Genomic DNA, 27,322 nt, shown 5'->3' with positions numbered 1-27,322 from the left:
GCCCAAGTTCCCAGCTGCATCCTCTGCTGGCCTTCTGGTCCCTTCTGGAAGGGGGCATCCACCCTATCACCAGCCCCAGCCCTGGGAAGGGGGAAGTGCCTCCTAGAGAGGCCCTGGAACAGGTGCATTGCTCACCAGAAGGATCAGTTACACAGCAGCTCCAGGGCGAGGTACAAGGAGTCCTCAGTGGCCTTGGCCAGGTATTCACAGCACAGCACAGCCAGTCTTCCAGGCTGGGCACCCCCCACCCACGGCCCGCTCGGCTAGGTGCAGGAGCAGCAGCGCGCGGCGCATCCGCAGCCAGGACCCCAGCGGGGCTCCGCGGCCGCGCAGCTCGGGCCAGGGCCCCCAGAGCAGCACTTGCAACGCGCCACGCGTCCGGGCCGCCGGGGGCCGCGCGCGGGCCAGCTGGGACGCCAGGTGCTCCAGGCCCACGGCCAAGGACGTGGCCAAGGGTACGCCCGGGCCAAGAAGCTCTCGGAGTGGGCTGCCCAGCTGCCGCGCGTGGGCGGCCGGGGGTGCCGCGGGGGGACGCGGCCGAAGTCTGCCAGCAGCAGGCGCTGGGGCCTGGCGGCTGAGCAGCCCCACGGTGCCGCCAGCAGCAGGTTCTCGGGCCGCAGCTCGGCCAGGGCCGCAGCCCGCGCCTCCGGGCACTCCAGGGCTACAGGAGCAGCAGGGCCACGGCCTCGTGAACTCCTCGGGCGGCTGCGTGCCTGTCTCCACAAGCCACTGGACCACCGTGAGCTCCGGCACCTCCGCCGCCAGCGCCACGGGGCTGCTCCAGGGCATCTCGGGAAGTGCGCCCTCGGGCACCAGACCACACAGCTCCTGGAGTTTGAAATGCAGGGCCAGCGAGGCCTGCGGCCCTAGGCCACACGGGTGGGGCTCGTCAGCTCCTGGATTGGGCACCTGCGGGACAGAGGGATGCTTCAGAGCTCCCCGCCACCAAACCAGCACAGCTCGCCCAGTGCCTCTACCTGTTCTGAAGACTTCCCACCCAACCCAACCTGCCCACCGTCGCTGTATCCCTCCAGAAGCGGGGGGTTCGTGTTAATTCGGATGTTGGTCGCCAGTATGATTTTAAGGAAAGTTACACCAGGGAGGATAGTGTTTGGGGATCGGACTTCCCACTCTGCCAAAGGGGCGGATGCGTGCCACTTGGTAGCAAGGGAGATGACAGCTAAGGTGCCAGAGCTGGGCCATCCAGTAGAAATGCAACTCGGGCCATGGTGTAATTCAAATTTTCCAGTAGCCACATTTTAAAAAGTGAAAAGGAGGTGAAAGTAACTTTCTTTCTTTCTTCTAAAAAAAAAAATTCACTAGTTTGTTTTATTTTTTAGATTCCACATACAATTGAAAACTTACAGGATTTGTCTTTCTCTGTCTTATTTCACTAAGCATAATACCCTCCAAGTCCATCCATGTTGCTGCAAATGGCATTATTTTGTTCTTTTTTATGGCTGAGTAGTAGTCCATTGTAGATATATTTCACATCTTCTATTGAGGGACGCTTAGGTTGCTTCCATATCTTGGCTATTGTAAATAATGCTGCTATGAATATTGGGGCGCATATATATTTTCTAATTAGCGTTTTCAGTTTTTTCTGGATATATACCCAGGAGTGGAATTGCTGGATCACATGGTAGTTCTATTTTTAGTTTTCTGAGGAACTTCTAGACTGTTTTCCACAGTGGATGCACCATTTTACATCCCCAACAACAGTGTACAGGGTTCCCTTTTCTCCACACCCTCGACAGCATTTGTTATTTGTGATCTTTTTGATGATGGCCATTCTGACAGGTGTGAGGTGATACCTCATGGTGGTTTTGATTTGCATTTCTCTGATTAGCGATGTTGAGCATCTTTTCATGTGCCTGTTGGCCATCTGTTTGTCTTCTTCGGAAAAATGTCTCTTCAGGTGTTCTGCCCAGTTTTTAAAATATAAATTTATTTTTATTTTATTTTTGGCTGTGTTGGGTCTTCGTTGCTGCGTGCGGGCTTTCTCTAGTTGCGGTGAGTGGGGGCTACTCTTTGTTGTGGTGCACGGGCTTCTCATTGCGGTGGCTTCTCGTTGCAGGGCACGGGCTCTAGGGGCACGGACTTCAGTAGTTACAGCACGCGGGCTCAGTAGTTGTGGCGCACGGGCTTAGTTGCTCCGCAGCATGTGGGATCTTCGCGGGCCGGGGCTCGAACCCGTTTCCCCTGCATTGGCAGGCGGATTCTTAACTGCTGCGCCACCAGGGAAGTCCCCCGCCCAGTTTTTAATTAGGCTTGTTTTCTTTGATGCTGAGTTTTATGACCTTGAAAGTAACTGTCATAATCTATTTTATGTAATCCAATTTATCCAAAATGTTATCATTCAACAGGTCACCAAATGAAAAAACTATTAGTGAGATGTTTTACATTATTGTTATTATTATTATTATTATTATTTTTTTTTTTGCGGTACGTGGGCCTCTCACTGCTGTGGCCTCTCCCGCTGCGGAGCACAGGCTCCGGATGCACAGGCTCAGCGGCCATGGCTCACGGGCCCAGGCGCTCCACGGCATGTGGTATCCTCCCGGACCGGGGCACAAACCTGCGTCCCCTGCATCGGCAGGCGGACTCTCAACCACTGAGCCACCAGGGAAGCCCCTATTGTTATTATTATTGATACTGAGTCTTGGAGACCTGGTATGTATTTGGTACTCAAAGTATATTTCAATTGGCACCAGCCCCACTTCAAGCGCTCAGAAGTCACCCATGGCCAGCAGTTGCAGTACTGAACAGTAAAGCTCTTTCTAGAAATTAGGAGAGTATCAGCCCTGGGGATTACATTTGAATCACCTTGGGGCAGGGGTTAAAAAGGACAGATGCTGAGGTGGGGCTCTGGGAGTGTGTAATTTAAAATTTAAAATTTAAAAATAAACTCCTCAGGGGTCTCTGAGATGGATGGAACCAGGACGGAGCTGTCAACTGAAGAACTCACAGCCAGCAACAACTTACTCCCTCCATGCTCCGGTCTGTAAAATGGGTCCATAATAACACATTCTGCCCAATGGGTGACGTTCCTCCAAAATGGTGATGTGTCTGACACTTGGTAGTCTGGTTTATTTGATGGGAATCTTTCTTTTCTTTTTCTTGGTGGTGCATAAAACAGAAGCATCTTATAATGAAACGTGGTGATGCTTGCATGAGGATTAGCTGAATGAACGTGTCTAAAAGTCCTTAGAACAGCACAAGACATGAAGGAACAGTGCTCAGTATATTTTGTTGAAGATGATGATGGAAAGTGGGAGCTATCAAGCCGGCTGTGGGTTTCTAGCGCCAGAATTCACAGGTGAGTGAGTTAAAATGCAGACTACTGGGCCCCTGAGAGTCGTGGGGGAGAGTTTAACAAGACTCCCAGGTGATTTGAATGTAGGTCACCCCACACCTGAGAAACGCGGTTCCAAGGGCTGAGGGTGTTAGTTCGTATGTTAGTTGCAAAATAAGCAATCGGGCCTGAGTCTAAACAGCCCTGGGTTATGCCTTGGATGGGACACTGGGGAAACCTCCGAGGAGGGGGACGAAGGCGGGGTCACCTTGGCAGCCAGGAGGTGCCACGCCTCCTTGTCTGTCTGCACCAGGCGGTGGTAGAGGGCGTCCCAGCTCTCCACGCAGGGCGAGCTGTCCAGGAGGCGGAAGTGGTGGCCGGGGTGGCAAGGGCCCGGGAGGCCCCCCAGGAGCCGGGCGTGCAGCTGGGGTGTACACGGCGCGGAGGCCCTCCAGCTGCCGGGCCTCCAGCGTGGCGGAGGGAGAGGCCCAGCTCCGTGTCCAGCGAGCAGAAGGGCAGCTCTGCAGGGGGACAGGCTGGCCCCGCCCTGTCGTCGCCTGCCTGGCTCTCGTCCACACTGCGGGATCCCAGAAGGGGCTTCTGAGGCTGCCCTGCTCGAGTGGGGCCGGGGCTGGGGCACTTGTGGGTGGGCAGCGACTGGCCCTGGTCAGGGTCTTCTTGGGCAGGGGCTGCGGGTCAGTAGCGGGGCGCTCAGATGTCTGTGAGCAGCAGGCCTTGGAGGGCAGCAGGTGGCACGGACCTCACCTGTGGGGGGAGGGAGTGGGGGAAGGGCGTGAGGACACGCAGAGCGGGGTCCTGTGCGCATGGCTCCACCCTCAGCCATAATTCCTTCATCTCTAGAATGGAAACAATGGGGAGCTCCCTGGTGGTCTAGTAGTTAGGACTTGGAGCTTTCACTGCCGTGGCCCAGGTTCAATGCCTGGTCAGGAAACTGAGATTCCACAAGCCACGCAGCACGGCCGAAAAAAAAAAAAAAGGAAAAAATACCAACTCCAACTACCCTATGCCCTGTGGGGTAAGGATGCCATCTCCAATTTACAGATGAGGAAACAAAGGTTCAGAGGAGTGACAAGTCAGTGGCAGAGAAACATCTGGCCCAGCACAGGTGACCCCCACTTCCCTGTGTGGCTTTGGGGAGGTGACTGAGCCTCTCTGAACTCCAGTTTCCTCATTTTTAGAAGCTGGTTATCCAGATTTTTTTTTTTTTTTTAAACAAAGAGTTTTATTAAAGGTAGTTAAAAAGCTGCTATAGGACTTCCCTGGTGGTCCAGACTCGGCGCTTCCAATGCAGGGAGCACAGGTTTGATCCCTGGTGGGGGAACTAAGATCCCACATGCCGAGCGGCACAGCAAAAATGAAAAAACAACAACAACAAATCCCTGCTGTAATCTAGTTAAACCATCCTGGGGCAGAGCATTCCTTACATGATAATGAAACACTCAACCTTTCTGCTCTGGCTGCCTCACCGACCACCTGTCCCACCCCCACCCGGGGCCCCTCCCAGGCTCTCACCAAGGTTGCTGTACGTGGGCTGGGTCAGCCAGGTCGGGGCGTTGGCCCTGGGGGTCTCGGTGGGTGGCTCTGCGTTGCTCCTGCTGCTGGGGGAAGGTCAGAGTGCAGGGCATGTGTGGGAGGGGCCCAGCACCTGCTGTGTGGCCCTGGGAGGGTTGCTTGACCTCTCTGGGCAAATGTCGCCCATCAACCTTTCAGGGCGGCGAGACCTGTACTTTTGTGACATGGACAGAATGTCCAGCTGTGTGGACAAGACCTCAAGGGGGTGGGGGAAGAAGCTGGGGGCCTGTGACAATACCCAGGGAACCCATGCTTAGGCCTTGTCCCCAGAGCTCAGCCCCCTCAAGCTGTGTGGTTGCCAGCAGCAGCCTGGGCCCCAGCTCTGCCCCACCCAGATTCCAGGTTGCCCAACCTTGAAAAGCAGCTGCTTCTGCCCACTTCCTGCCCCAGCCCCCCTCCAGGAGCGCCCTACCTTCAGGACTGGAGTGACCTCGGGGCAGGGGGATCTTGGGGACAAACTCCCAATAGCTGCAGCCCCTGGCCTCCCGGACTGTCTGACCGGTTGCTGGCAGTGAACCGGAAACGCCCAGGCAACTGTCAGACCGCAGGCCCCGTCAGGAGGGGGAGCTTTCTGCATTACTTCCCCATGAAGGCCACCCGGTTCCAGGGCTGAAAGCGGGTGGCAGGAGATGGGAAGACGGGCGGAGGTCCCAAAGTTTACACGAGGTGGGTGGCAGAGGGGAGCCCTGAGAGACGGGGAGAATCGAGACTTTTTAGACTCCCCCACCTTTGGGGAGGGCAGGGAACCCCAGCAGTGACTGTTTAGGGAGAGATTTGACCAGGTGACCCTTTCATCTGTGGCTTTCACTTCCTCCAGAGCCGCTTCCCCTTCTGCAGGATCATCTGAGAAGCCTCCACTGCGCGTGCCCCCACCTCCCACCCATCCCAGGACCCTTGACAGGTACCGCTCCATTTGAGCCCCAGCTCCGCTCTGACTTGCTATGTGATGTTGGGCCAGTCACCAACCCTCTCTGTTCCAGCAAATAAAGAAAAGTGGCACCTGCTTGCTGCCTCCTGACAGCCACAGAAGCTGGATTTTTCTTTAAAAATTTAATCAACTCACTTCCCTTCCCCCCACCACCTTAATGCATTGATTTAGAAAAAGGCATTTGATATAGAATTACCATACACAGAAAATCAAGAAGGGTGAAAATCCAGGGAAAGCCAGACAGTGTGAAATTCTAGCTTCAGCACACACTGTCGAAGCTGTCTGGGGGCCTGAGGCTTGCCCTACCTGCCCGGAGGCATGAGAGGTGTCTCAGCTGAAACCCAGCCTCTTCCTCTCAGTAATGGAAGAACCAAGAAATCACTGCAGATGCGAAGATGCAAAGATGTTCTTGCTTCCTAGCTTGAGTGTCTTTCATTCTGAGTTTCTCCCTCCGCCCCATCTCATTTCCCTTAGGGGCAGTGAGCCCAGAGAGGGCTGGAGTCCATGCATGGTCACATAGCAGGTCCAGGCTGGGCAGAGGGGTCCACAGGCCATCGCTGGGTGCCCCCTGGGTGTGGGAAAGAAGACAGATCCATCTCACGGAGTCCTCCAAGTGGGTCTCCAGTGGGCCCACAGTTTGGGCCCCACTGACCTGCTAATAGCCAGCTTTTCAAGCATGAGGGTCTGTAACTTGATTCAATATTTTGTCTTTCCCAGCACTCAGCTTCTGTATTTCATAGAATTTATACTCTTTGTCTTAATCCATGGGGCAGCCCGTGATTTGGGCCGATTTCAGAATCATGCAGTCGGAGAATGGCAGGCTCGAGGAAGGATTTGCCAATTATATGGGACAAGGATTCCGCAAATCCTGGGCTGCTCCAGGTGGAACAGAAGGGACCAGAGGTGCCAAGGAAGTGGCCTGCTTACTGCCCAAACCCCTGCTGACCATGAGTGCTTATTCTTTCCTTCATGAGACCCTGTGGGGTCACCCAGCTGGGCCACGCCTCCCATCCAGGACTAATTAGGGTGAGGCAAGCAAGGCACTCACCTCAGGCACAGAATTTAAGGTGATGCCAACAAAACAAAACAAAAAAACCATCAAGGTGGAGAGACTTCTGACCTTTTGCTACCTCCTGAATTAGCGAGAACAGGACGTTGGCTGGTGGTGGCAGTTGTGGCCGTGACACTTGTGTTTTCCTCCTGTCGCCCTCCTGGGCCCCCCGCCTGTGCCCCCTGCCTGTGCCCCCTCTCAGAAGGGGCACCTGTACTTCCTCCGTGCGCGTGTGGCCAGCTGGCCACCCTGAAGGTGTTCTGAGCGTGCTGCTGTCAGGGACTCCGAGCTGCCTCTCATCTGGGCCGGAGTTGGGGTATGGGTGCTCCAGCCCCTGGGGGGCCCCCGGCACAGGAGCAGGTGCCGGGAGACGGGAGCCACACGGTGGGACAAGTTCCTGGTGGCTCCCGGCCAGGCCAGGATGGGGCAGAAGTGAGACCTCCCCATCCTGTCCCCTGGGCCTGTAAGAGCCTCACCTCGGGAGAGCCGCAGCCCCTACCTGACCAGTGCGGAGGGGCTGACCACAGGGGTGTGTACATCTTCTCCCACCCACCGGCAGGGTGGGGAGCTGCTCTGCTTTGGCATCTCTGGGCGGTCTGGGGAGAGGCTGGCTGCCACCCATGGGCTCAGCCCTGAATCCCACCCTACCCTCACCTCTCGCCTTGGGCTCCCTGCCAGCCTCAGACACCTCCATGGGCCCAGAGCCCCGCTCACAAGGCCAGGCCGAGGTCGAGAGGTCGGCCCCACTGTCCTCAGCCTGCTGCAGCCACAGGGCTGGACCAGCGGCTTTATCTTCTTCATTTTGCTTCAGGTTTTTATTTCTTTCTACTTTAAGTTCAGACCAAAAAATTCCGGAGTCATCCCCTACCCCTACCCTCCACCCCTCCAGAGACCCTCCAGCTGAAACCAGAGCCTGAGTTCAGGGACCCGAGTGGTAGGTGTCGGGAGTGAGGGCACGAGGGCCACGCGGGGCCCTGCTGAGCCCTTGGGGTGCCCCCGGCCTCGGGCCGCTCCTCTCCCCTCTGGGGACTCGTGTTCCAGCAAGTCGGGCGGGGCCCCTGCAGCGCCTCTGCTCTTCCGACCCCCCTACTCCGTTGGCACTTAAGCCACACGACAGAAGTCTGTAGCGGGAGCTGCACACACACCCCTGGGCGTGGACCCCGGTGAAGCAGGTGGTTCAAGGCAGAGCTTCAGGGACTGGGTGCAGAGGCCCTCACTCGACGACCTTCGTGCAATGTAGTATTGTACCCGCCTGAGTATTATATCATAAATCGAGCCTTCTCTGTATTTGAACAAGAAAGCAAAACACTAGTTTCCTAGTTAAGACTTTAAGGGTTTGTGGGACGGCCGGGGTTAACACGACACTTGGTTTTGTTTTCCCTTTCCTTTGGTTTCACGTGGAGTGCGTGCTCTGAGTGTGTGCATGGACGTGTGTTAGAGCCTCACCAGGAGATTAGGCTGTTGGAGGCCAGAGGGCGGCTTACAGTTCTCTGCTTTAGTCGCTGAACTCCTGAATGTTTTGGAGGAACAGGAAACAGAAAATAGCAGATGTCATGTAGGAAAGAGGATAAACAACGACCAAAAAAAAAAAAAAAAGGAAAAAAAAAAGCTCACACGCAAATTCACAAAACCTATTTTTTAAACCAAAGCACATTTTGAATGTGTATGGAACCTCAATGGGCTCAGAAGAAAGTATTAATATATTTATCTCATTGTTTGTTTGTATAAACTTTTACAGTTTCAGACCTCAGCAGATAAAAGGCCAGTCCCAGTGAATCCCAGCTTCCGCCGGAGCCCCTCTGAGTAGGCCCTGGGGTGGGCGTGGAGGCCCCTGAGCCCTTCTCCCAGCCCGGCCTCTCCCAGCCCAGCTGGCACCAAAGAACCTGGGCCCGTGCTGGCCCACCCCAGGCCTCCTGGCCAGACCCTGGCGGTCCTGCCAGCTGGCACAGCAGGGGTGGCTGTCACTTGTGGCCGCAGGACCTGAGCCTGGGCTTGGGACCTTGGGATGGAGGTGCGCCCCCATCCCGCTGCTCTGCCTGCGACCCTCGGGTGGGTTGATGTGAGGGTCCCTCTCACGCCAAAAAGCCAGGAACTTTGCACAGCTCCGTGGGCTCCAGCGGGTCTCTGCCCCCTGGGGACCCCCACCTCTACCCCGGCCGTGGGAGGGGCTCACTGGGCAAACACTGCACGGACGGTGCAAACGCTCTGAACAGTGTTGTTTTATATCAATGTCTGTGCAGTGACGAATGTATTTATTTCTCAGACTTGGGGTGAGCGAGCAGCAGACCGGGCTCCGCCACCGCACGCTCCAGCCAGACCCAGCCCACCGCCGCCGGGGCTCCTCCAGGATTCCAGAAAAGGTGAAGAAGGAAAGAGGAACCTTTAAGCAAATACGAATCTCAGAGACTCGCAGCATAGCCACACACCTTAGCCTGTGAAACGAACAATCTTGACCCAGATGGACTTTCAGAACCTCACACAGCCATGGGCTACCCCGACTCCCACCCGTCAGAATGCACTGGACTGGCCGTGTGCAGGAGTGTGATCCACCAAGGACCCCAGCCGCCCTGCCCGCAGCTGTCCGGAGTCGGGGTGAGGCCTGGGCAGCCGGGAGGGCAGGGTTCAGGGCAGAGGCGGCCGCATCCGTCCCGTCCCCTTGGCTTGGTGGGGTGGGGGGTAGGGGACGAAAGCAGAGGCGCCAGGCCTCAGAACAGACCAGGGATCCCAGCCTTGCCGGCCCCCTGCAGGGACCAAGGCCCTCACTCTTCCCCAGAGCCAGGGTGGGCATCACTGAACCTGTGAACCCGATGCCAGGAGTGGGTGGTGGAGCAGGGCCTGGCCTCAGTCTGACGTTCCAAATCGGGGTGGGTGTGTGCTGTGGGGACTGAGGCTGCCCGGGACCCCCTGCCTAGGACGACCCACCCTGCCCCAGGCTTGTCACCCACTTTAATTTTCTACCAGGAACCCCTCCCCTTAACCCACCTTGCTATTTATTGCTGTAATTTATTGACCTCAAATATGCTGCATAACAGACCTCACTCAGGGCAGGGAGGATCCCCAGGGCTCCCCGCCTCCACTTGGCGGGGCCCCGGGGGGGCCAGGTGCTGAGGGGAACCTCTCTGTCCCCCACCCATCACTTGCTTTCCCCCTCCCCTGTTGGGAGGCCCCAGGTTGGGCACTGGCCCCTTCACAAATACCTCCAGGGCGAGAGGGAGGGATGCGGTTATAGCTGTTTTGTTTACCGGGAACTGGAAGAGGGAATCATGCCCTGCTACGCGCCCTTCCCAGGAAGGGGGGACCATGATCGCACTCCTGTACTGGCCACCGCTACGGTCAGTCATCACACCGAGTTCACTTCCCTCGGGAGTTTGGATGAATTCAGGTCAGAGTTGCAGGTATGCAACCCTCAAGTGTCATAGTAAAGCAGTTCACCGATCTCTCCATTTAGACGTGTGCAGTCTTAATGTACAGTGATGAGAAACTGTTATTTTATGATCTTTTCATTAAAAGCGTGATTGAAAAAACAACAACCCAGTAATCAAGATAAATAACATTGTAATATAATAATGTAATATTAAAAAAAATCTTATTTGCAAACTATGGCCCTCGGGCTGGCCGGCGGTTTTTGTAAATAAAGTTTTATTGGCACCAGGGCCAGGATTAGGGTGTGGGGAGTGAGGCAGGGTCATGCCAAGGCAGAGTGGATCCTGTCTTTATCTAAAGGGTTGATATTGTGTCCATTGTGGACTCAGGGCATGAATTAATTTTGTTTGTAGAATATTGATCTTGATGACTGAGTTCTGGGTGCCAGGTCAGTGCCTCACTTGCCTGACCCAGAGGTGGGGTTTGGGGGTGGGCAGAAGGGCCAGGCTGGGACAAGCAATGACATCCCTGGGGACTTCTCCACCCAGGACAGGCAGGGTGGGGGCAGCTGGTGCCCAGGGACACCCCTGCCTGCCTCAAGATGACCCCTCCTTGGAGTGGTCGGGGGCCCTTTGTGGGGGAGGAGAGCAGATGCCAGCTGACATCTGCTCAGCACCCCAATGTGCCCACCACCCCCACTGAGCCCCAATGGACAGTCCTCCCTTGAGGCCTAGAAATGGGGACCGATTGCCTCAGCTCACCCTGAAAAGTGGCCCCTGTGTGTCAGCCCTGGCCGGCCACCCCACATCAGGGTCAAACCCTCTGCAGATAGTAAAGCTGTTCTTTTATTCGAGAAGTGTTTTTGGAGCGCTGCGGGAGCTGGGGCCGGGCTCTCTGCATCCCTGGCATCGCCCTGAGCAAGGGCTCGGGATGCCAGATCCTCCCGAATTTCTCATGACTTTGCATTTCTGAGAAAAATGCCTCAGTTTTTTGTGGCACGCAGGGTTACAGTCCCCAAAGATGTCCATCTCCAGAACCTGTGAATGTGCTATGTGGCACGGCAGGGGGAAGTGAAGGTTACTGATTAGATGAGGATGGGGATGACCCTGGATTCCCAGGGGGCCCAGCGTCATCACAGGGTCCTTATAAGAGGGAGGCGGGAGGGTCAGAGGCAGAGAGAGACGGGAGATGCTGCGCTGCTGGCCGTGAGGATGCAGGACGGGGCGTGAGCCAGGGATGCGGCGCCTCTAGAAGCTGGAAAAGGCGGAAACCGATGCTCCCCTGGAGCCTCCGGAAGGACCAGCTGCCAATCCATTTTAGACTTCTGAGCCCCAGAGCTGTCAAATAACAAATCTCAGTTGTTGTAAGCCACTAAGTTTTGTTACAGCAGCCATAGGAAGCTCAAAGAGTTCCTTGCATAAAAGAGGACCATAATCCTCCAGTTTATAGATGAGCACACTGCACAGAGAGGGGCAGCGACTTCCCCCAGGCCACACAGCACTGAGGCCACAGACACCGCTCTGAGAGGCCCCGCCTTGGGTTTCTAGCTACCAGTGGTGCGGGTCCCCCTTCAGCTGCCCTTGGCCAGGAGAAGCCCCAGGGGAAGAAGCTGCCAGCTCCAGAGGCGCAGCAGGGAGGGAGTGGGTCTGCACCTCATTTCTCCTTTCCTCCCTGCCGCTGGCTCTGCCCCTGGACCAAGCTCAGGGCAAGAGTTCCCCTGGACAGCCCAGTGCCACTGGTCCCTCTCAGCACCCTGCTTCTCCCTAGCTGGGGACTTGAATCTCCCTTTGCCCACCTGTAAAATGGGGTCATAACAGGACCCAGCTCACTGGGGAGTGAATACAGGTAGCACAGGGAACAGCATGGGCACTCCTGAAGTGTGACCTCTAACCTTATCACATGGGTCATTCTCCACAAATGCCCTATGACTCAGGGTCAGCTTTGGTGCTGAAGCCAGGCATCTCCCTCAGGGACACCCAGCAGCCCCTACTTTCTGCCCCCATGCTTCCCATGAGAATTTAAAAAAACCCTGAAGTTTGTTATTAAATTGCTTTCACTTTTATTGGATTCCAACCAAATACAGCAGGGTAGGGGTGGGGGTCAGGGGCTAGGGGGTCTTGGTTGATGTTGGGACAGGGGGCGAGCAGAGGGGGCTGGGAGATCTCAATGTGCTGACGTTCTATAAGTCCTAACACTGCTGAGAACATACTCCCTCCTGTCTTGATGATGTTAAAGGCACTTGGATGTCGTTTTGAGGGGCCCTCGGTGTTGTCGTGGCAACCAAGGTGAGGAGGATGCTAAGGGAACAAAACTAGTCCATTCTGTTCGACTCTGTGTAGGGCTGCTGGACACCCCATTCGGCCCTCACTCACTTCCTGCCATGAATGGGGTTGGGTGGGGTCCCCACCCTGGCTGGCTGTGGTCAGCAGCCTGCCACACAGCCCTGTTGGCCCATGTGCACACTGTGGAAGCAGGATCAGGGCCTCCCGATGTTTCCAGCCCAGGGAGCATGGCCAGTGTCCCCTTCCACCTTCTGGCTGAATCCTTTGTGCAAAACTTCCAGGAGGGACAGCTTTCTCTCTGGCTCATCTCAGAAAGATCTTGAGGGATCCAGAATCCAAGTCAATCATCAAGCTTGTCCACGGGCCTGGCCTCTACGTATGTAGCAATAGGTTTGACCATCAGACCCATTTTATAGACGTGGACACCAATGGTCCAGGTGGTCCTCGGTTGCCAACAAAGATTACACAGCTGCGAGGGCACAGAGCTGGCTTTGAACCTTCTTACAAGGTCCTTGAGAATACTGTCTAACCTCCCTTCTGGCCAGGGCCTGGCCACACAAAATTTCCTGTGCCCCTTCCCCCAAGTGATGCCCTGTTGTCTGGCCGAGGTAGAGAGTCGGGGCAAGGACCAGGCTGGGCGAGGCAGGGTCATGTATGGTCCCTGTCTGGTATCTGAATACTTCAAAACCTCAGCTCCTGCTTGCATACCCCCAGTGACTGGGAACTCACTCTCTGTAGAGCAACAGGGCAGTGACCTTGGGGAAGCTTTTCTTTCACCTGAGCTATAGTCTTCCTGTGACCCTCTCTACTCTTTGGCCCAAGATCTGCCCCAACGTTGCAGAGACCAAGGTGCCTCTGTCACCTTCTCCCAACGACCCAGGTCCAAGCCTCCCTGTAGCTTGAACCTCTGTTCCGGCCTTTCTCCCTGTCGCTGCCCCTTCCATGCCCATAACAGGGACCCTGAGAACCGTCCACGCTCTGGTCTCCTTCCCGAGGTGAGCAATGGGCCGCGGGGCTGGGCAGGGGTGGTGCAGACTCGGGATTGAAGGTCACTCCAACTGGCCTGCCGCAGAGGGACACCTGGAAGCCATACTCCTGGGCCAGGGGCCAGGACGGCTGTCCCTCCTGGGTGGTGAGGGCAAGGAAGCAGATGGCAGCTGTGAGGGATGGTGGGAGGAACCAGGGAAATGGCTTCTCCTAGCGGGCAGCCCACCCTGCTTGGCCAGCAGGTCCTGGCGGGCGGGAGTCTGGGTGCAGGGGCATCTGGGCCAACGGGTCAGGGACCATCCTGCGTGCTGGACCACCTCAGGGTGAGCCTGACCTCCTCAGCGAGACCGTAGCACAGCCCCTGAGATCTGCCCCAAGATGGCCAGCTGAGCGGGAGTTGGGTGTGAGCTGAATGTCTGGGTGTGAGCTGAAATGTGTCCCAAGTGTGAGCTGCCTGGCCCAGGTGTGCGCTGGTCTCTCCCCAGAGCCCTGCGTGCCCTTGGTGAGCTCTGGAGCTTGGGGCACCTGCTCAGTGTCAGCTGGGTGTGAGGTGTGTGTGTTCCACTCTGGAGCCGTGCGTCTGGTTGTATGTTCCGGCTGTGAGTGTGTGCTCTGGTGTAGGGACGGGGGCGGTGTGTGTGTGTGTGTGTGTGTGCAGGTGTGTGTGCGTGCAGGTGTGTGTGCAGGTGTGAACAGTGAGGGCTTTCACATGCCCCTGATGACCTCCGTGGGGTTCCAGGTGTAGACCATCTCCACCAGGTGTAGACCATCTCCACCAGGTGTGAGCTGTTTACGCCCAGGATCCTGGGCCTCTGAGCAACCCCCGCCCCCTGCCCAGCTCAGCGACCACACGAGGGGCAGGAAGACAGGGTGAAACACTAAGAAAACGCTTGAGAAACTCTGCAAAAGATGCATCCTGATGAAAAAAACAGTCCTGTGGTTGGGTCTCTACAAAACAAGGGGAAGTTCTGCCAGGGGCCGGCTTGCGGCCGCCCCCTACGGGAAATGCATAGGTGGTCGTCAGATGGGCCAGCCACGGGCTGGCGTGGAATTGGGCGGAGACGGAGACGCGGCCTCCGTCGCAGGCGCAGCGGCGGGCGCCGCGGGAGGTGGGCCGGGGCCTCTCAGATCATCTTCATGTTGAACTTGCGGGCCCCTCCCTGGCCGGCAGCCGCGGCGGGCCCGTCCACCTTGCGGAAAGAGTACTCCACCGAGAAGTTGTTCTTGTGCTGCCCGCGGCCGCGGCTCCACACGAAGAGCAGCAGGAAGCAGAAGAGGACGACGCCCAGGAAGGTGATGCAGCCCATGGCGGTAGACACCAGGATGGTGGTGAGGTCCAGAGGGAAGCGCAGGGCCGCCTGCGTGTCGTTGCGGCCCTCGCCCGGGGTCCGGTTGGCGGCTGGCTCGGGCTGCACGCTCAGCGTGGCGAAGTAGGTGTCGTTGCCGCCCGCGTTGCTGGCCACGCACGTGTAGGTGCCGCTGTCCCCTGGCCGCGCGTCCCGGATCTGAAGCGTGCCGCCCGGCAGCACGCGCGCACGGCCGGCGCTGGCGGCGGTCACCGCGCGGTGGCGCGGCGTCACCCAGGCCACGGTGGGCGCCGGCTCGCCCTCGGCGCGGCACTGGAAGCGCACGTCGTCGCCCGCGGCCGCCGTGACATGCTGCAGCCGCCGCTCGCGGATCTTGGGCTTGCGGCACACAAAGTACTCGAAGAGCACCGAGTCCGGCAGGTTGCGCAGCGCGTCGCCGCGGACCTCGGCTGGGGTGGCGCAGGCCGGCAGGCGGCCGTCGAAGTTGAGGGTCTTGCGGCGCTGCACGATCCAGAGCAGGCGACAGTCGCAGGCCAGCGGGTTCCCATCCACGCGCAGCGTCTCCAGCGTGTTGACCGAGTGGAAGGTGCTCTCCTCCAGCGTGGACAGCAGGTTGTTAGAGAGGTTGAGCAGGCGGATCTGCCGCAGGCCCAGGAAGGCCTGAGGCTCCACTACGGCCAGCAGGGCCCCGGCCAGGTGCAGCTCGCGCAGGCGCACCAGGTCGCGGAAGGACCCTCGCGGCACCGTGCTGATGGGGTTGTGCGAGAGATTGAGGCAGGTGAGGTGGGCCTGGTGGCGCAGGGCGGCGGCCGGCACGGCGGTGATGTTGGTGTGCGTGACGGACAGCGAGGTCAGGTTGAGCCCCCTCAGGCTGCCGGCGGCCACCTCCTCCAGCAGCGGCCAGTTGTCGATCTCCAGGTGCAGCAGGCCCGGGAGCCGCTGGAAGTTCTGGTCCTCCAGGGCGGCGATGGCCAGGTGCCGCAGCCGCAGGGCGCCCAGGCCCCGCAGGTGGCCCAGCGACTCGCCCGACAGCGCTGTCAGGTTGCAGCGCTCCAGGGTCAGCTCCTCAAGCGCCAGCAGCCCTGCGAAGGCCCGGCGCGAGATGAACACCAGGTCGTTGTCGCCCATCTCCAGCCGGCGGAGGCTGCGCAGGTCCTGGAAAGTGTAGTCCAGGAGGATGACCAGCTTGTTCTCGCTCAGGTCCAGCAGCGTGAGGTTGTCCAGGTGCGTGAAGACGCCGGGCGGGATGAGCTTCAGCAGGTTGCCGCGGAGGCGCAGCACCCGCAAGCGCGGCAGGTTGGCGAAGGCGCCGGGCTCCACGTGCGCGATCACGTTCTCGCTCAGGTCCAGCTCCTCCAGCAGCGGCAGGGCGGCCAGGTCGCCCGGGTTCAGGCAGCGGATGCGGTTGCGGCTGAGCTCTAGCAGGCGCGTCTCGGCCGGGATGCCGTCGGGCACAGCGGTCAGCCGGCGCCGGGGACAGGCTACCGCGCGCATCTGCGCTGTACACTCGCAGCGGGCCGGGCAGCCCCCAGCGGGGGGCGGGGCCGCGGGCAGGAGCAGGAACTGCAGGCTCAGGACACACAGCCAGCAGGTCATGGTGCGGAGCCTGGGCCTAGGGCCGCGCCACCATCCTCGTGGGCACCTGAGGGTGGGGGCAGCGTTAGCACCCGCATCCCACCATCCCGCCACCCCGGCCCGTCCCATCCCATCCTAGTAGCTAGCTCAGGAAGCGATTATCTACCGTGGGACCCGGGATCCCCCTCTGGGGTGTCTACCCAAGGGCTGGGTAGGGAAGCAGTGTGGATGGATGATCAAGGTGATCAGGGTCCATGGAGGGGATGACTTCAGACCAGGACAGGTGACATTTGAGCTGAGACCCTGTGCTGGGTTGAACTGTGTTCCCCCAAAAGAAACGTTCAAGTCCTAACCCTGGTACGTGGGAAGGGGGCCTCATTTGGAAATAGGGTCTTTGCAGATGTGGTGAGTTGAGACAAGGTTATATTGGATTAGGGTGGCTCTGAATCCAATGACTGATGTCCTTATAATAAGAGGGAAGTTTGGACTCACACATAGATGCACACAGAGGGGAAAAGGCTGCGTGAAGATAGAGGCAGAGGTTGGAGGGATGCGTCTACAAGCCAAGGATGGTGGGGGCCCCCAGAAGTTGGGAGAGGCAGGAAGGACCCTCCCTTGGAGACTTCAGAGGGAGCATGGCCTGAGACCCCTGGATTTCAGACTTCTGGCCTCCAGAACTGGGAGAGCATAGATTTCTGTTGTTTTCAGCCACTCAGTCCGTGTTACTTTGTGTTTGGCAACAGGAAGCTAATACAGACCCAAAGAATGACCAGGAGAGGGCCCATGGGTGTTGCAGAAAGAGGGTTCCAGGCTGGGGGAAGAGCCAGTGCAAAGGGCCTGAGGCTGAAGGAGTGGCTGGTGAGGTTAGGAGTACAATGACTGGGGGTGGGGAGTGGGAGATGCCCTGGAGGGTTCATGGAGGCTGGATGATGTGGCTGGGGAGGCCCAGAAGGACAGATGCCAACACGCCTGTGCCTTTGCACCTGCGCCTTCCAAGTTGCTCCATCTCTCCTGGCAGCCAGCTGGTCCTACATCCCCTGTCCCTGCACTCTGCTGGGCTGCAGCCCAGATCCTGGGGCCAAGGTGGGTGGGGGTGGGGAGGGCATAGGCAGATGGCAGCCTGAGGGTGCTGCTCCATTGGCCAGGCAGCTATTTTCAGCACCTTAGCAGCTGAAGCCCCCAGGCATCCCCTGACTCCCCCTGACACATGCTTGCTGCCTGTTTCCTCACTGTTCCCACAGGCCCGGCTCAGCAAGGACCCAGGCTGTAGATTCTCATCTGCTAAACAGCAGTGAGGCCAGCTCCAGCCTTCCTGGGCCCTTTTGGGAATTTCAGGTGAGGATTAACACACACAGAGCCCCGAGTAACTTAATGCCAGAGGTGAACCATACGTCACTGGGGGGAGAGTTTGTATTTTGCAGGTGTCATCAATTTTTTTTTTTTTTTTTTTTTGAGTACGTGGGCCTCTCACTTTTGTGGCATCTCCCATTGTGGAGCACAGGCTCCGGACGCGCAGGCTTAGCGGTCATGGCTCACGGGCCCAGCTGCTCTGCGGCATGTGGGATCTTCCCAGACCGGGGCACAAACCCGTGTCCCCTGCATCGGCAGGCGGACTCTCAACCACTGCGCCACCAGGGAAGCCCAGGTGTCATCAATTTAAGATGAGGTCACACTGGAGCAGGGTGGGCCCTGATCCAATGACTGGTGTCCTTATAAAAGGGGAAATTTGGATGCAGACACTCAGGGAAGATGGCCACGTGACAACAAAGGCAGAAACTGGAGTGATGCATCTATAAGCCAAGGGACACCAAATATTGCCAGTAACCACCAGAACCTGGAAAAAGCAGGGAAGGATCCATGCCTAGAATCTCTGGAGGAAGCACAGCCCTGCTGACACCTTGATTTTGAATGTCTGGCCTCCAGAACAGAGAGAATAACTTTCTGTTGTTTTAAGCCACCATGTTTGTGGTATTTCATTATGGCAGCTACAAGACCTAAAGGAATATCCCTGGATCCATAAGAAAAACTCACACATGGGAGCAGAGTGAACAAGGAGGTTTGCTGCAGAGTCGTTTGGAACAGCAAAAACTGGGACTAACCTAGATATCCATCAATAGGGGATCAGGTAGATAAATTGTGGTCCGTGCCTGCTGTGGAACACAGGGAGACTTGTATGTACCAATGAAGAAAGACAGTGGAGATGTAGTTGTATGGGGGCGTGAATAAAAATCCCCAAACTAACCTAAGTGTCCATCAATAGGGGGTTAGTTAAATAAACTGTGGTCTGCATGCCTGCTGTGGAATCAAGGAGATCTGCATGTACTCAGTAGAAAAAGAGAGCTGAGATCTAGTTATATGGAGGAAAAATGGAACTAACCTAAGCACCCATCAATAGGGGATCAAATAAGCCATAATCTATGGTTATTGTGGAATGCTGGGAGATTCAAGTGTACCCACAGGGAAAGCTGGCTGAGGTGTAGTTCCACAGGAGGCCAGGGGGAATCAAGGTTGCCAAACAATCACAGACAGCACAATCCTATTCATGGCAAAATAAAATCAAACACCAAACTCAGTTCTTGATTTGGATGGGCACATAAACACAAGCGCAGGTGCCCCTGAAACGCCTGGGAATTCACACACCATTCGGGACAGCACTGTGAGTGGCAGGAAGGGAGTTGCCGTAGTGGAGAGTGTGGTCGCATCATGAGGAAACTGAGGCGCCCCTGGCCTCCAGGAGGTCACAGGTCTTAGCTCCCTGTCCCCGGCTGGGGAACCTAGCAGGGAGGCAGAGGGAGGGAGTGAGAGGCATCTGGTTGTGCCTTCCCACTGCAACTGTCCTTAATCCCGACCTGGGCATTGGAGGGAACATAATCCTTCCCTGAGGCAAACTCCTTTCCCAGGCTCTTTTTCTAGGTCATTCTCTCCCGTGTAGTTGCCCTGGACAGCATGTGGAGAGGCTGTGTCCCAGGAGGGGACATGACAGTCAGAATTGATGGTTCCCTGTTCAGCCGTCTCTTTCTACGTTAAAGGGGCTCTGAGGTCACTCCCAGGTCGCCATCCCAGCCCAGGCCGCTCCCTGTGGTCAAGGGATAACTGTCCCCCAGCTGGGGATGGGGCACAGCTCCTCAGCAGTCTGCTTTGGAGGAGCAAGGCCCTCCCTGGCTCTGCCCCAAGAAGGAAATGGCTGGTATTGTTCAGCCCCCCAAACAGACTCCTTGTGGGGGCAGAGCTGCCTGTGTTGTTCCTTCTGCAGGAGAGAATTTCACGCGCCCGGCCCCTCCTTGCCTTCCCCTCCTCCCTCTCTCCCCCTCATTCTCTCTGCTCCAGCCCCACAGGCCTCCTCGCTGTTTCTCCAACATGCCTGCTATGGTCCTGCCCCAGGGCCTTTGCACGGGCTGTGCAAGACCCAGACCACTCTGTCCCTTCATGGCTCTCTCCCTGACTTTATTTGGGTCTCGCCCCCAGTGTCACTTTGCTGGTGACTCTCTGCACTAAACTACCCCTCCCCTCCCCCCAGGCTATCTGAAATGCACCTTAAACCCCTGTTCAAAGCTGGTCTCTCTTCCTGGACTGGAAACATCATCTTCATCATTATCATCATCATCATCAAAATGGCAAACTCTGCTATAGCCCCTGCTCTGGGCCACCCTGGGCTAAGGCTCTACATGGATCGGCCCATTTAATTCCCAAAACAACCTCACAGGGGTGGGTGCCCACTGTCACGCCCACTTTACAGATGGGAACACTGAGGCTCAAAGCAACATAAGTCACCCGCTCAGGTTCACACTGCACGTCAGAGGTGGCAGGGGATAGTCTCGGAGTGAGGTGGGGTGGTGCTACACCCTGTAACACTCGCTCATCTTTTTTTTTTTTTTAACAGAGGCAGGAGAGGGTCCTGGCAGTTCATCCAGCTAGAATTCAAAATATGGCTCTGTTTTTGCTGGACCTGTTTTCATCGTCACCTGCGGAGATCCTGTAACACTGGTCTCTCATTCGTTGATTCTGTCCATCAGTCAGTCAACCAACATCTACTGTGCCAGGCATTTTCCACGCGCTGAGCACACACAGTGCATGAGACAAATGGGGTCAGCTTTCTTGGAGCCCACAGATAATAAAAGAGGTAAGTAAATACACTCTCTCCCACCTTAGGTGGCCATAAGTGGAGAGAAATAAATCCAGGAAAAGGGCGAAGGGGGTGTTGAGGGGATTGCAATGATCTAATTTGCCAAGAAAGGGACATTCATACAAAGACTTAGGGAAGGAGAAAGGGAGCCTAGAAGGGCAGGGCAGGGCGGGGGCGGGTGGGGGGTGCGGAGTCCAGCATCAGGTGCTGCAGAGAGAGGAAGGTGGACTTTTTACAAACTTAGAATTTTTTTTTTAAGTTGGAAAGAATTAAAAAAAATAGTTGTCACAGAACAGTATCAGGAAGGAAGTACTTAAGTGGAGAGAGGCCAGCATGGCCAGGGAACAGCCACTGTGGTACAGTCGCAGAAAGGCCGGCAGAGACCTCGGTTCTGATGCGCTGTGTGACCTCTAATGAAAAGTGCGCCCTCTCTGAACCTCGCCTGTCAAAGGGAGCAAGTCCCGGGGCACCCTCGGAGCACTCGCGCTGTAACTGCTCCTGGAATGAGAGGACAGCTGGTTCTTGGTGCCCAGCGGGGGCTGCTCCAGCTGTGACCCAATTTGTGAGCTATAACCTCCCCCCGCAGCATGGGCCTGTTATCTCTGTGCGGGGTGGGCGGACTCGCAGCTGGGCTGGAGCTTGTGATGCCTCCCCCTCCACCCCAGGGTTCTGGTCCCTCCACTGTGGGAAGGTCTGGTCTGGGCGAGGGAGCAGCAGGGACTTGACTCTGTCTCTAGCAACCCTGTTCATTCACTTACCTCGACGTTGGCTGGACTGGGAAGCGGGAGAGCTCGCGGGAGGGTGGTCTCGGTGGAGGGCTGGGTGCCCTGAGCAAGTGAGTCACCCTCTCTGGGCCTGTTTCCTCGCGTGGAGGCCTGGGCCTTGAGGTGGGGTTAGAAGGCCAGGATCCCAGGTCCCGATTAGGGTGGGGGTCTGGATTCCAGTCCTGCTTTTGCTGCTAAGTTTTTAGGGCATCGGGTCCATTTCCTGAAAGATGGTGAGAAGGCCAGCCAGCTGTGAATGGTGGTGGGAAGGGCAGGCGAGGGGTGGGAGGCACAGGGCTGGCAAAGGCCACTCAGTGGGGCCATGCTGGGTGGTAAAATGAGGCCATGTGGACAGGTCCATGTTGATTCTACACCTTCTCTGCCCCTTCCCTCCTCCTTGAGGCAGGGGCCTTGGGGGAGGTGACACCCACAGGGCCGTCAAGGTCACCACCTGCCCTCCAGACACTCCTTTTCCCCCCAGGGACCTGCCACCCTGTCCACCCAGGACTAAATACCATCTGTTCACTGATGACTCCTGACCCTGTGTCTCTCCTGAGCTCCAGCCCTGGGGACCAGCCACATCCCTGACATCGCCTGGAGGCCCCACAGTGTCCCGACGTCACCCGTCCCCTGGCAGCTCCTCATTCACACCCCCAGCCAATCCATCACCAGGTGCTGTCAGCTCCACCTCCAAATATATCCCAGATCCACCTTGCTCTGCATCTCTGCCACCGCCAGGCTACCACCAACCCACTCCAAACCCTCCTCCTGTCAGCATGGGCTCCAGCTCACCCCCCCACCATTCAACAGACACCCTGCCTTCTTCAGGACTCAGTGTCCCTACCTTCAGAATGCACTGGGGTTGTGTGAGGTCCCTCAGCATTGCTGACTTCCGGGGCTGGATCATTCTCTGTGGGAGGCCATCCTGGGCACTGTGGGCTGTGGAGCAGCATCCCGGACCCCCACCCCATCGACGCCAGGAGCCCCCCAGTCGTGACAACCACAGACGTTCCCAGACATCGTCCACGTCCCCTGGAGGGAGGGGATCGCCCGGTGAGAGACACTGTCGTACAGGATGCTGGGCACAGAGCAGGCATCCAGTGGCTGCCCCAGGAGGGGACAGGCTGATTTATCAGCCTGTGTTATAGATGGGGAAGCAGAGGCCCAGAGAGGGGAAGTGACTTGCCCAGGGCCACACAGCAGGTGAGAAGCAGATGTAAGACTTGAATCCAGGACTCCACACCCTGTCTTCCCAGAGTTCTCCCAGGGCCGGGGAGATGGGTGGGAGCCCATCCTCGTGGGACCCTGACTTCCACCAGCTCTGCAGACCCAGGAGCCTGCCCTGTGCCAGCCGGGCAGAACTGTGAGGCCCCGGGGCTGCCCTTGGCAAAGGGAGGCTCCCTGCCCCCATGCCATGGTCAGCGAGCATGCGGCTTGTGGCCACGGGTGGAGGAGGCCCTGGGGGCCAGCCTGGCCCTTCCTGGACTGCGGGGACTGAGTCCCCATGTGACTGTTGATGTGGGAAAAACCCCTTGCCACGTGGACTGAGTGCTGTTCACGCCGAGCGTGGTGCAGCCGAGACCCCCTGAACACCCAGGGTCACCCCCCCCTCATTTTCCACACCGGGGAGCCAGAGCCTCGGGGCTGGTGGCCGAGAACCTTCCCATCTCTTCTCCCCAGCGAGGGGCAAATCCCACCGGGGCAGGGCTGCCCTGGCCATACTCCAGGACTCCCTCTCTCTCTCTGAACCCTAGTGGGCCAAGCGTGGGTGCTGGGGGCTCAGCAGCACCGGGTCCTTCCTCGGGGCATTTTTTTCCCATTTCAAGTGTCCAGTGTTTTTTTTTTTAGTACTTTCGCATATATGTGCAGCCATCACCTCTAATTCCAGAACATTCCATCACCTGCAGAAGAAGCCCTGTCCCCATGAGCACTCACCCCCTACCCCCTGCTCCAGCCTCTGAAAACCTACTCTCTGTGTCTGTGGATCTGCCTGTTCTGGATGTTTCCCATCCATGGAATCACACACTGTGTGGCCTTCGGCATCTAGCTTCTCTCACTGAGCATCGTGTCGAGTGGGCAAACAGGCAAGACATGCAAACACATCCGTGAAGTAGATCGTTTGGGAAAAGTGGGGGTCTGTTATCTGGTCTGATGCTTTGTCCGGCATGGCCGGGAAGGCCTGTCTGAGCTGAGTCATGAACGGCGGGCAGGAGTGAGCATGTGGAAGGCCGGGAAATGGTGTTCCGGGAAGGGATCCGCCGGGGCAAAGGCCCTGGGGTGGGAATAGGCTGGTGCTCGGAGGACAGAAAGGGGGGCTGCGGCTGGAGGCTCAGGGTGCATCTGAGTTTGGATCTGGGGGGTCGGGGTTGGCAAGGGTGGAACCACGCAGGGCTCTTGAACCCACAGTGAGGTGCTGGGACTTGATTCTGAGAGTGCAGGGGAGTCATGGGGGGACTTGGGGCAGGAGCAGGACGTATCTGAGCTGGAGTCTGAAGATGCGTCTGGCTGTGTGTGTTCTGGCCCTGTCACCCCACATCATCTGAGGCTGGAAACTTGTGTCTCCTGCCTGGACAGCACTGTCCCAAGGGCGGGGACCACGTTAGTCCTCTTTCTACCCCCCATCACCAACATGCACAGAGCTGGGTGCTCAGAGGGCCCAAGAATATCCAACGAATGAAGCAGAGAATCAGCGAAATCCCGCGCCAGGACGAGCTCTTCGGGGTCCCCGTCGGAGCCCGCCCCCGACCGCCTTGGAAGAGACTTTTAAGGCCCTCAGCCTCAGCTTTCTCTTCTGCAAAAGGGACTCATGTGACTAACAGTCGCCTCCCAGGGCTGACGGAGTGGCAGGTGAGAAGTCAGAGAGAAGATACTTTATAACCTGGGCGCCTTCAGAAAAGTCTCCACTGGGTGCCGGCTGGGGTCGGGCGCCCCGAGTCCTAGGCCTTGTTCTGCTCTCAGCCAAGTCCTCACCTCATCTGTTCATTCATTTATTCATTCATTCAACAAGCACTGAATGGGCACCTTCTGTGTGCCAGGCACTGCTCTTTGAGGGAAGCAGCTTTGAGCAATATGGACGGAATCCCTGCCACTCATCCACGGGTGATACAGAAGGAGTAAAATAGAGGCCACGTGTGGACAGGGCTACGGAGAGAAAGAATGGGGAAGGTGGGGGTCTGTGGTCAGCAGAACAATGCCCCAATCCAAAGCTGCCTGCGTGCGACCTGATCCCTGGAACCTGCGAGTGTTACTTTATGTGGCAAAGGGGGATGAAATTAAGGATGCTGAACAGTTCACCCTGAGACGGGGATGACCCTGGATTCCCCGGGGAGCCCACTGTCATCCCCGGGTCCTTATAAGAGGGAGGCGGGAGGGTCAGAGGCAGAGAGAGACGGGAGATGCTGCGCTGCTGGCTGTGAGGATGCAGGACGGGGCGTGAGCCAGGGATGCGGCGCCTCTAGAAGCTGGAAAAGGCAGGAACCGCTGCTCCCCTGGAGCCTCCGGAAGGACCAGCGCTGCCCACGCCTAGATTCAGCCCCATGAGACCCCAGTCGGACTCCTGACCCCCAGGACTGTCAGAGAATCAATGTGTGTGGTTTCAGCACTAGGTTTGTAGTGATTTGTGGCAGCAACCTCAGAAGATTCACGCAGGGTCTTTGTAGATTTGAAGAGGAGGTGGGTGGAGGCCTCCCCAGAGCTGTGCGCTTGCTCTGCGGGCTGGAAGGTGGAGGGGGCCGAGCTCCCCGCAGGGTCTGCCATCAGCCTCATCTGCAGTGCAGGGACCTACCCCGGGGGAGGAGCCTGAAATCTGTCCGTCCAGGCAGGACCTGGGAAATGGAGACCCCTCCTCCCCTTCGCCCCAAGCTGTCCTTTACCCAAATTTACCAGGAAGTTCTTAAGCCGACGGGGCTGGGGTTGCCGGGGCCCCTCCCCTGGAGCAGAGGCAGCCTAGCCCCAGGGGTCCTGGCCAGGTAGCTAGCTCCCTCCTTCCCTCCTGGCCAGGGGCCCTCCCCCTCCCATCCCTTCTATCTTGAGCCAGCTTTTGCCCCCGACAGGCCACCTGGGACTCATCCTCCCGACCCCTCTCAGGCTGGGGGATGCTGAACACTCCCTTGAGCAAGGCTGAGCCAGGACCCTCCTGCAGGCAGCAGCTGAACCCACCAGGAGGGCGGGGGCGGGGGGCGGATAGATGGTTGCAGCCAGCCCCTCTGTCCCCGGGGCCACAACTGGGGCCAGAGGGAGCAAGGGCAGTGCGGCTGGCAGGTCCTCAAAGCGTTCCCTATTCAAGCGGCTAGACCTACTTGGGAGGTGGGGCCCAGCCACAAGCAGCGCCCGGCCCTCTGAGGCCTGCTTTTGGGGACGTGCTGCCGACCCCCTCAGGATTGGTGCATCCTTCGTCCTAGATCCGGGCCCTCCAGGGACTTTGATCCATGACAATTCATTAAGCCCTAATTAGCCTCCAGCTGCCGTTAGTCCCTGTTAAACCTTCGGGGGGCTGGGGGCCTCCCGACCCACTTTCCTTGCCAGCCTGTGCAGGGGGGCTGTGGACCGCCCTCTGCAGGTGAGGCCTCTAGATCTGGAACCATGTTTCGAATACCCACTGTATAGCACGGCCGCTCAGCCAGTAGCCCAGCCAAGCCCCGAGGGGGGAGAATAACGAAACCCACTTGGAGAAAAGGAGACTGAGGGTCAGAGTGGTCCCCAGCTCGCCTGGCAGCACTCAGCTTGAGAGTCAACATTTGAACCCGGGTTTGATGCCAGCTCCCTTCCACTGAATCCCAGAACCCTTCTGGAGGGTGGATGGACGGCCCTCTTAAGAGGCCCAGGATTGACATGGGGTGGTGGGCGGCTCGCCCGGGCCCACCCAGGACAAGCTTTGCTTGGAGAGTTCTCCAAGAGGCTCCCTACCTGGTGACTAGGTGGTGACTCAGGGGAGCCCAAGAATGACAGCATTGTGGGAAGAGAAATCAAGTTGATGCCTAAGATCTGCTTTGTAATTCCCACTCAGCAAGGCACCTTCGGATCCCAGGCATCATGCGGGGGTGGCTAGGAGCAGCCACCTCCATTCTACAGATGAGCACACTGAGGCCGAGCAGGTGCAAGGCAGAGCTGCTGGGGTACCAGTGAGGATGATCATGGCTGCCCCACGGTCACAGAGCATCTATCTCATGGCAGCCCCATGCTGGGGGTGCAATGCACCTCCATTTATTACATCTCGTGTTGATGTCCATCTCAAAAATGGAGCTTAGAGAGGGGCTGTCCTTTGCCGGAAGTCACCAGCTGGGACGGGGAACAGAGAAGCAGGCTGAGGACAGCTGGCTTTAGCCCTACTGAGCCCTCGTCCCATGGTTGGGCATCCCCTTCCCATCTCCCCACACCATCCAGGTAGAGCGGAGGAGCTGCATCTGCGGGGGAAGCCTATGGGGTGGGCCCACGGGGTCTTCCAGCTCAGATCCTGTCTCAGATGGCTGCCACTCCAGCTCAGTGGGGAATGGAGCAAGGCAGTATGCCCGCAGCCCGACGGACCCAGATCTCTCCCTGCTTGTCTGCACCTGGTTTCCACAAGTCTCATCCACAGAGACCCTGTGTCCTCCACCTCTGGGCACTCACACGCCATAGCCTTCCCAGCCTCCACACCTCCTCCAGGGAGCCCTCCTGGGTTGCTCCAGGTTTCAGAGCCCTGCTGTCCCTGAAAGTTCCCCCATCGAGCCCCAGATGGTCCCTCTGCTGCTGCCATACTGCAGCAGACACCCCCTTCCCATGCCCCCACCAGCAACCATCTCTGTGCGAACATGGATTCACCAGGCACTGCTTGTTAAAAATGCAGGTTCTGGGGCACAAACCCCAGAAGTTCTGATTCCTCAGAGCTGGGGGGCCGGGGGGCCTGTGTTGTCGGTGCCTGGGGCGCATGTTGAAAAAACCAGTCATAAGACGGTCTCAAAAATAAGGACCGGGTCCTTTCCTGCACCCAGATCAAGCAAGGCATAAGGTACTGCCCCCCACGCCCCCAACTTGTTGAATGGGGCTCAGTGGCCTCCCAGGCTTGGCCCCAGAGGC

At 57.7% G+C, this 27,322-nt stretch overlaps 2 protein-coding genes across 2 annotated transcripts; both read right to left on the bottom strand.

Annotated features, from left to right (window-relative positions):
- Positions 1 to 143: 143 nt before the first annotated feature.
- PEAK3 (PEAK family member 3) lies at positions 144 to 14,249 on the bottom strand (the record flags this gene model as incomplete). Its single annotated transcript, XM_079701437.1, is given in 17 exon segments — positions 144 to 218; positions 221 to 243; positions 246 to 519; positions 522 to 664; positions 667 to 687; positions 690 to 909; positions 3,564 to 3,722; positions 3,724 to 3,772; positions 3,774 to 3,954; positions 3,957 to 4,049; positions 4,052 to 4,060; positions 4,829 to 4,914; positions 5,469 to 5,497; positions 7,079 to 7,201; positions 7,529 to 7,695; positions 13,418 to 13,669; positions 14,213 to 14,249. Coding segments are annotated over 17 exon segments (1,941 nt in total).
- Positions 14,250 to 14,623: 374 nt separating this feature from the next.
- LINGO3 (leucine rich repeat and Ig domain containing 3) lies at positions 14,624 to 16,441 on the bottom strand (the record flags this gene model as incomplete). Its single annotated transcript, XM_079703668.1, has 1 exon — positions 14,624 to 16,441. Exon 1 carries the CDS (start codon positions 16,400 to 16,402, stop codon positions 14,624 to 14,626), a length of 1,779 nt encoding a protein of 592 aa, XP_079559794.1. The 5' UTR covers positions 16,403 to 16,441.
- Between the last annotated feature and the right edge of the window lie 10,881 nt (positions 16,442 to 27,322).

The sequence above is a fragment of the Hyperoodon ampullatus genome (genome assembly GCF_949752795.1).
Source record: "Hyperoodon ampullatus genome assembly, chromosome: 4".
In the NCBI taxonomy this organism is placed as follows: Eukaryota; Metazoa; Chordata; class Mammalia; order Artiodactyla; family Ziphiidae; genus Hyperoodon; species Hyperoodon ampullatus.
The sequence above is the reverse complement of the archived record's forward strand: the minus strand, read 5'-3'. Positions and strand labels throughout refer to the sequence as shown.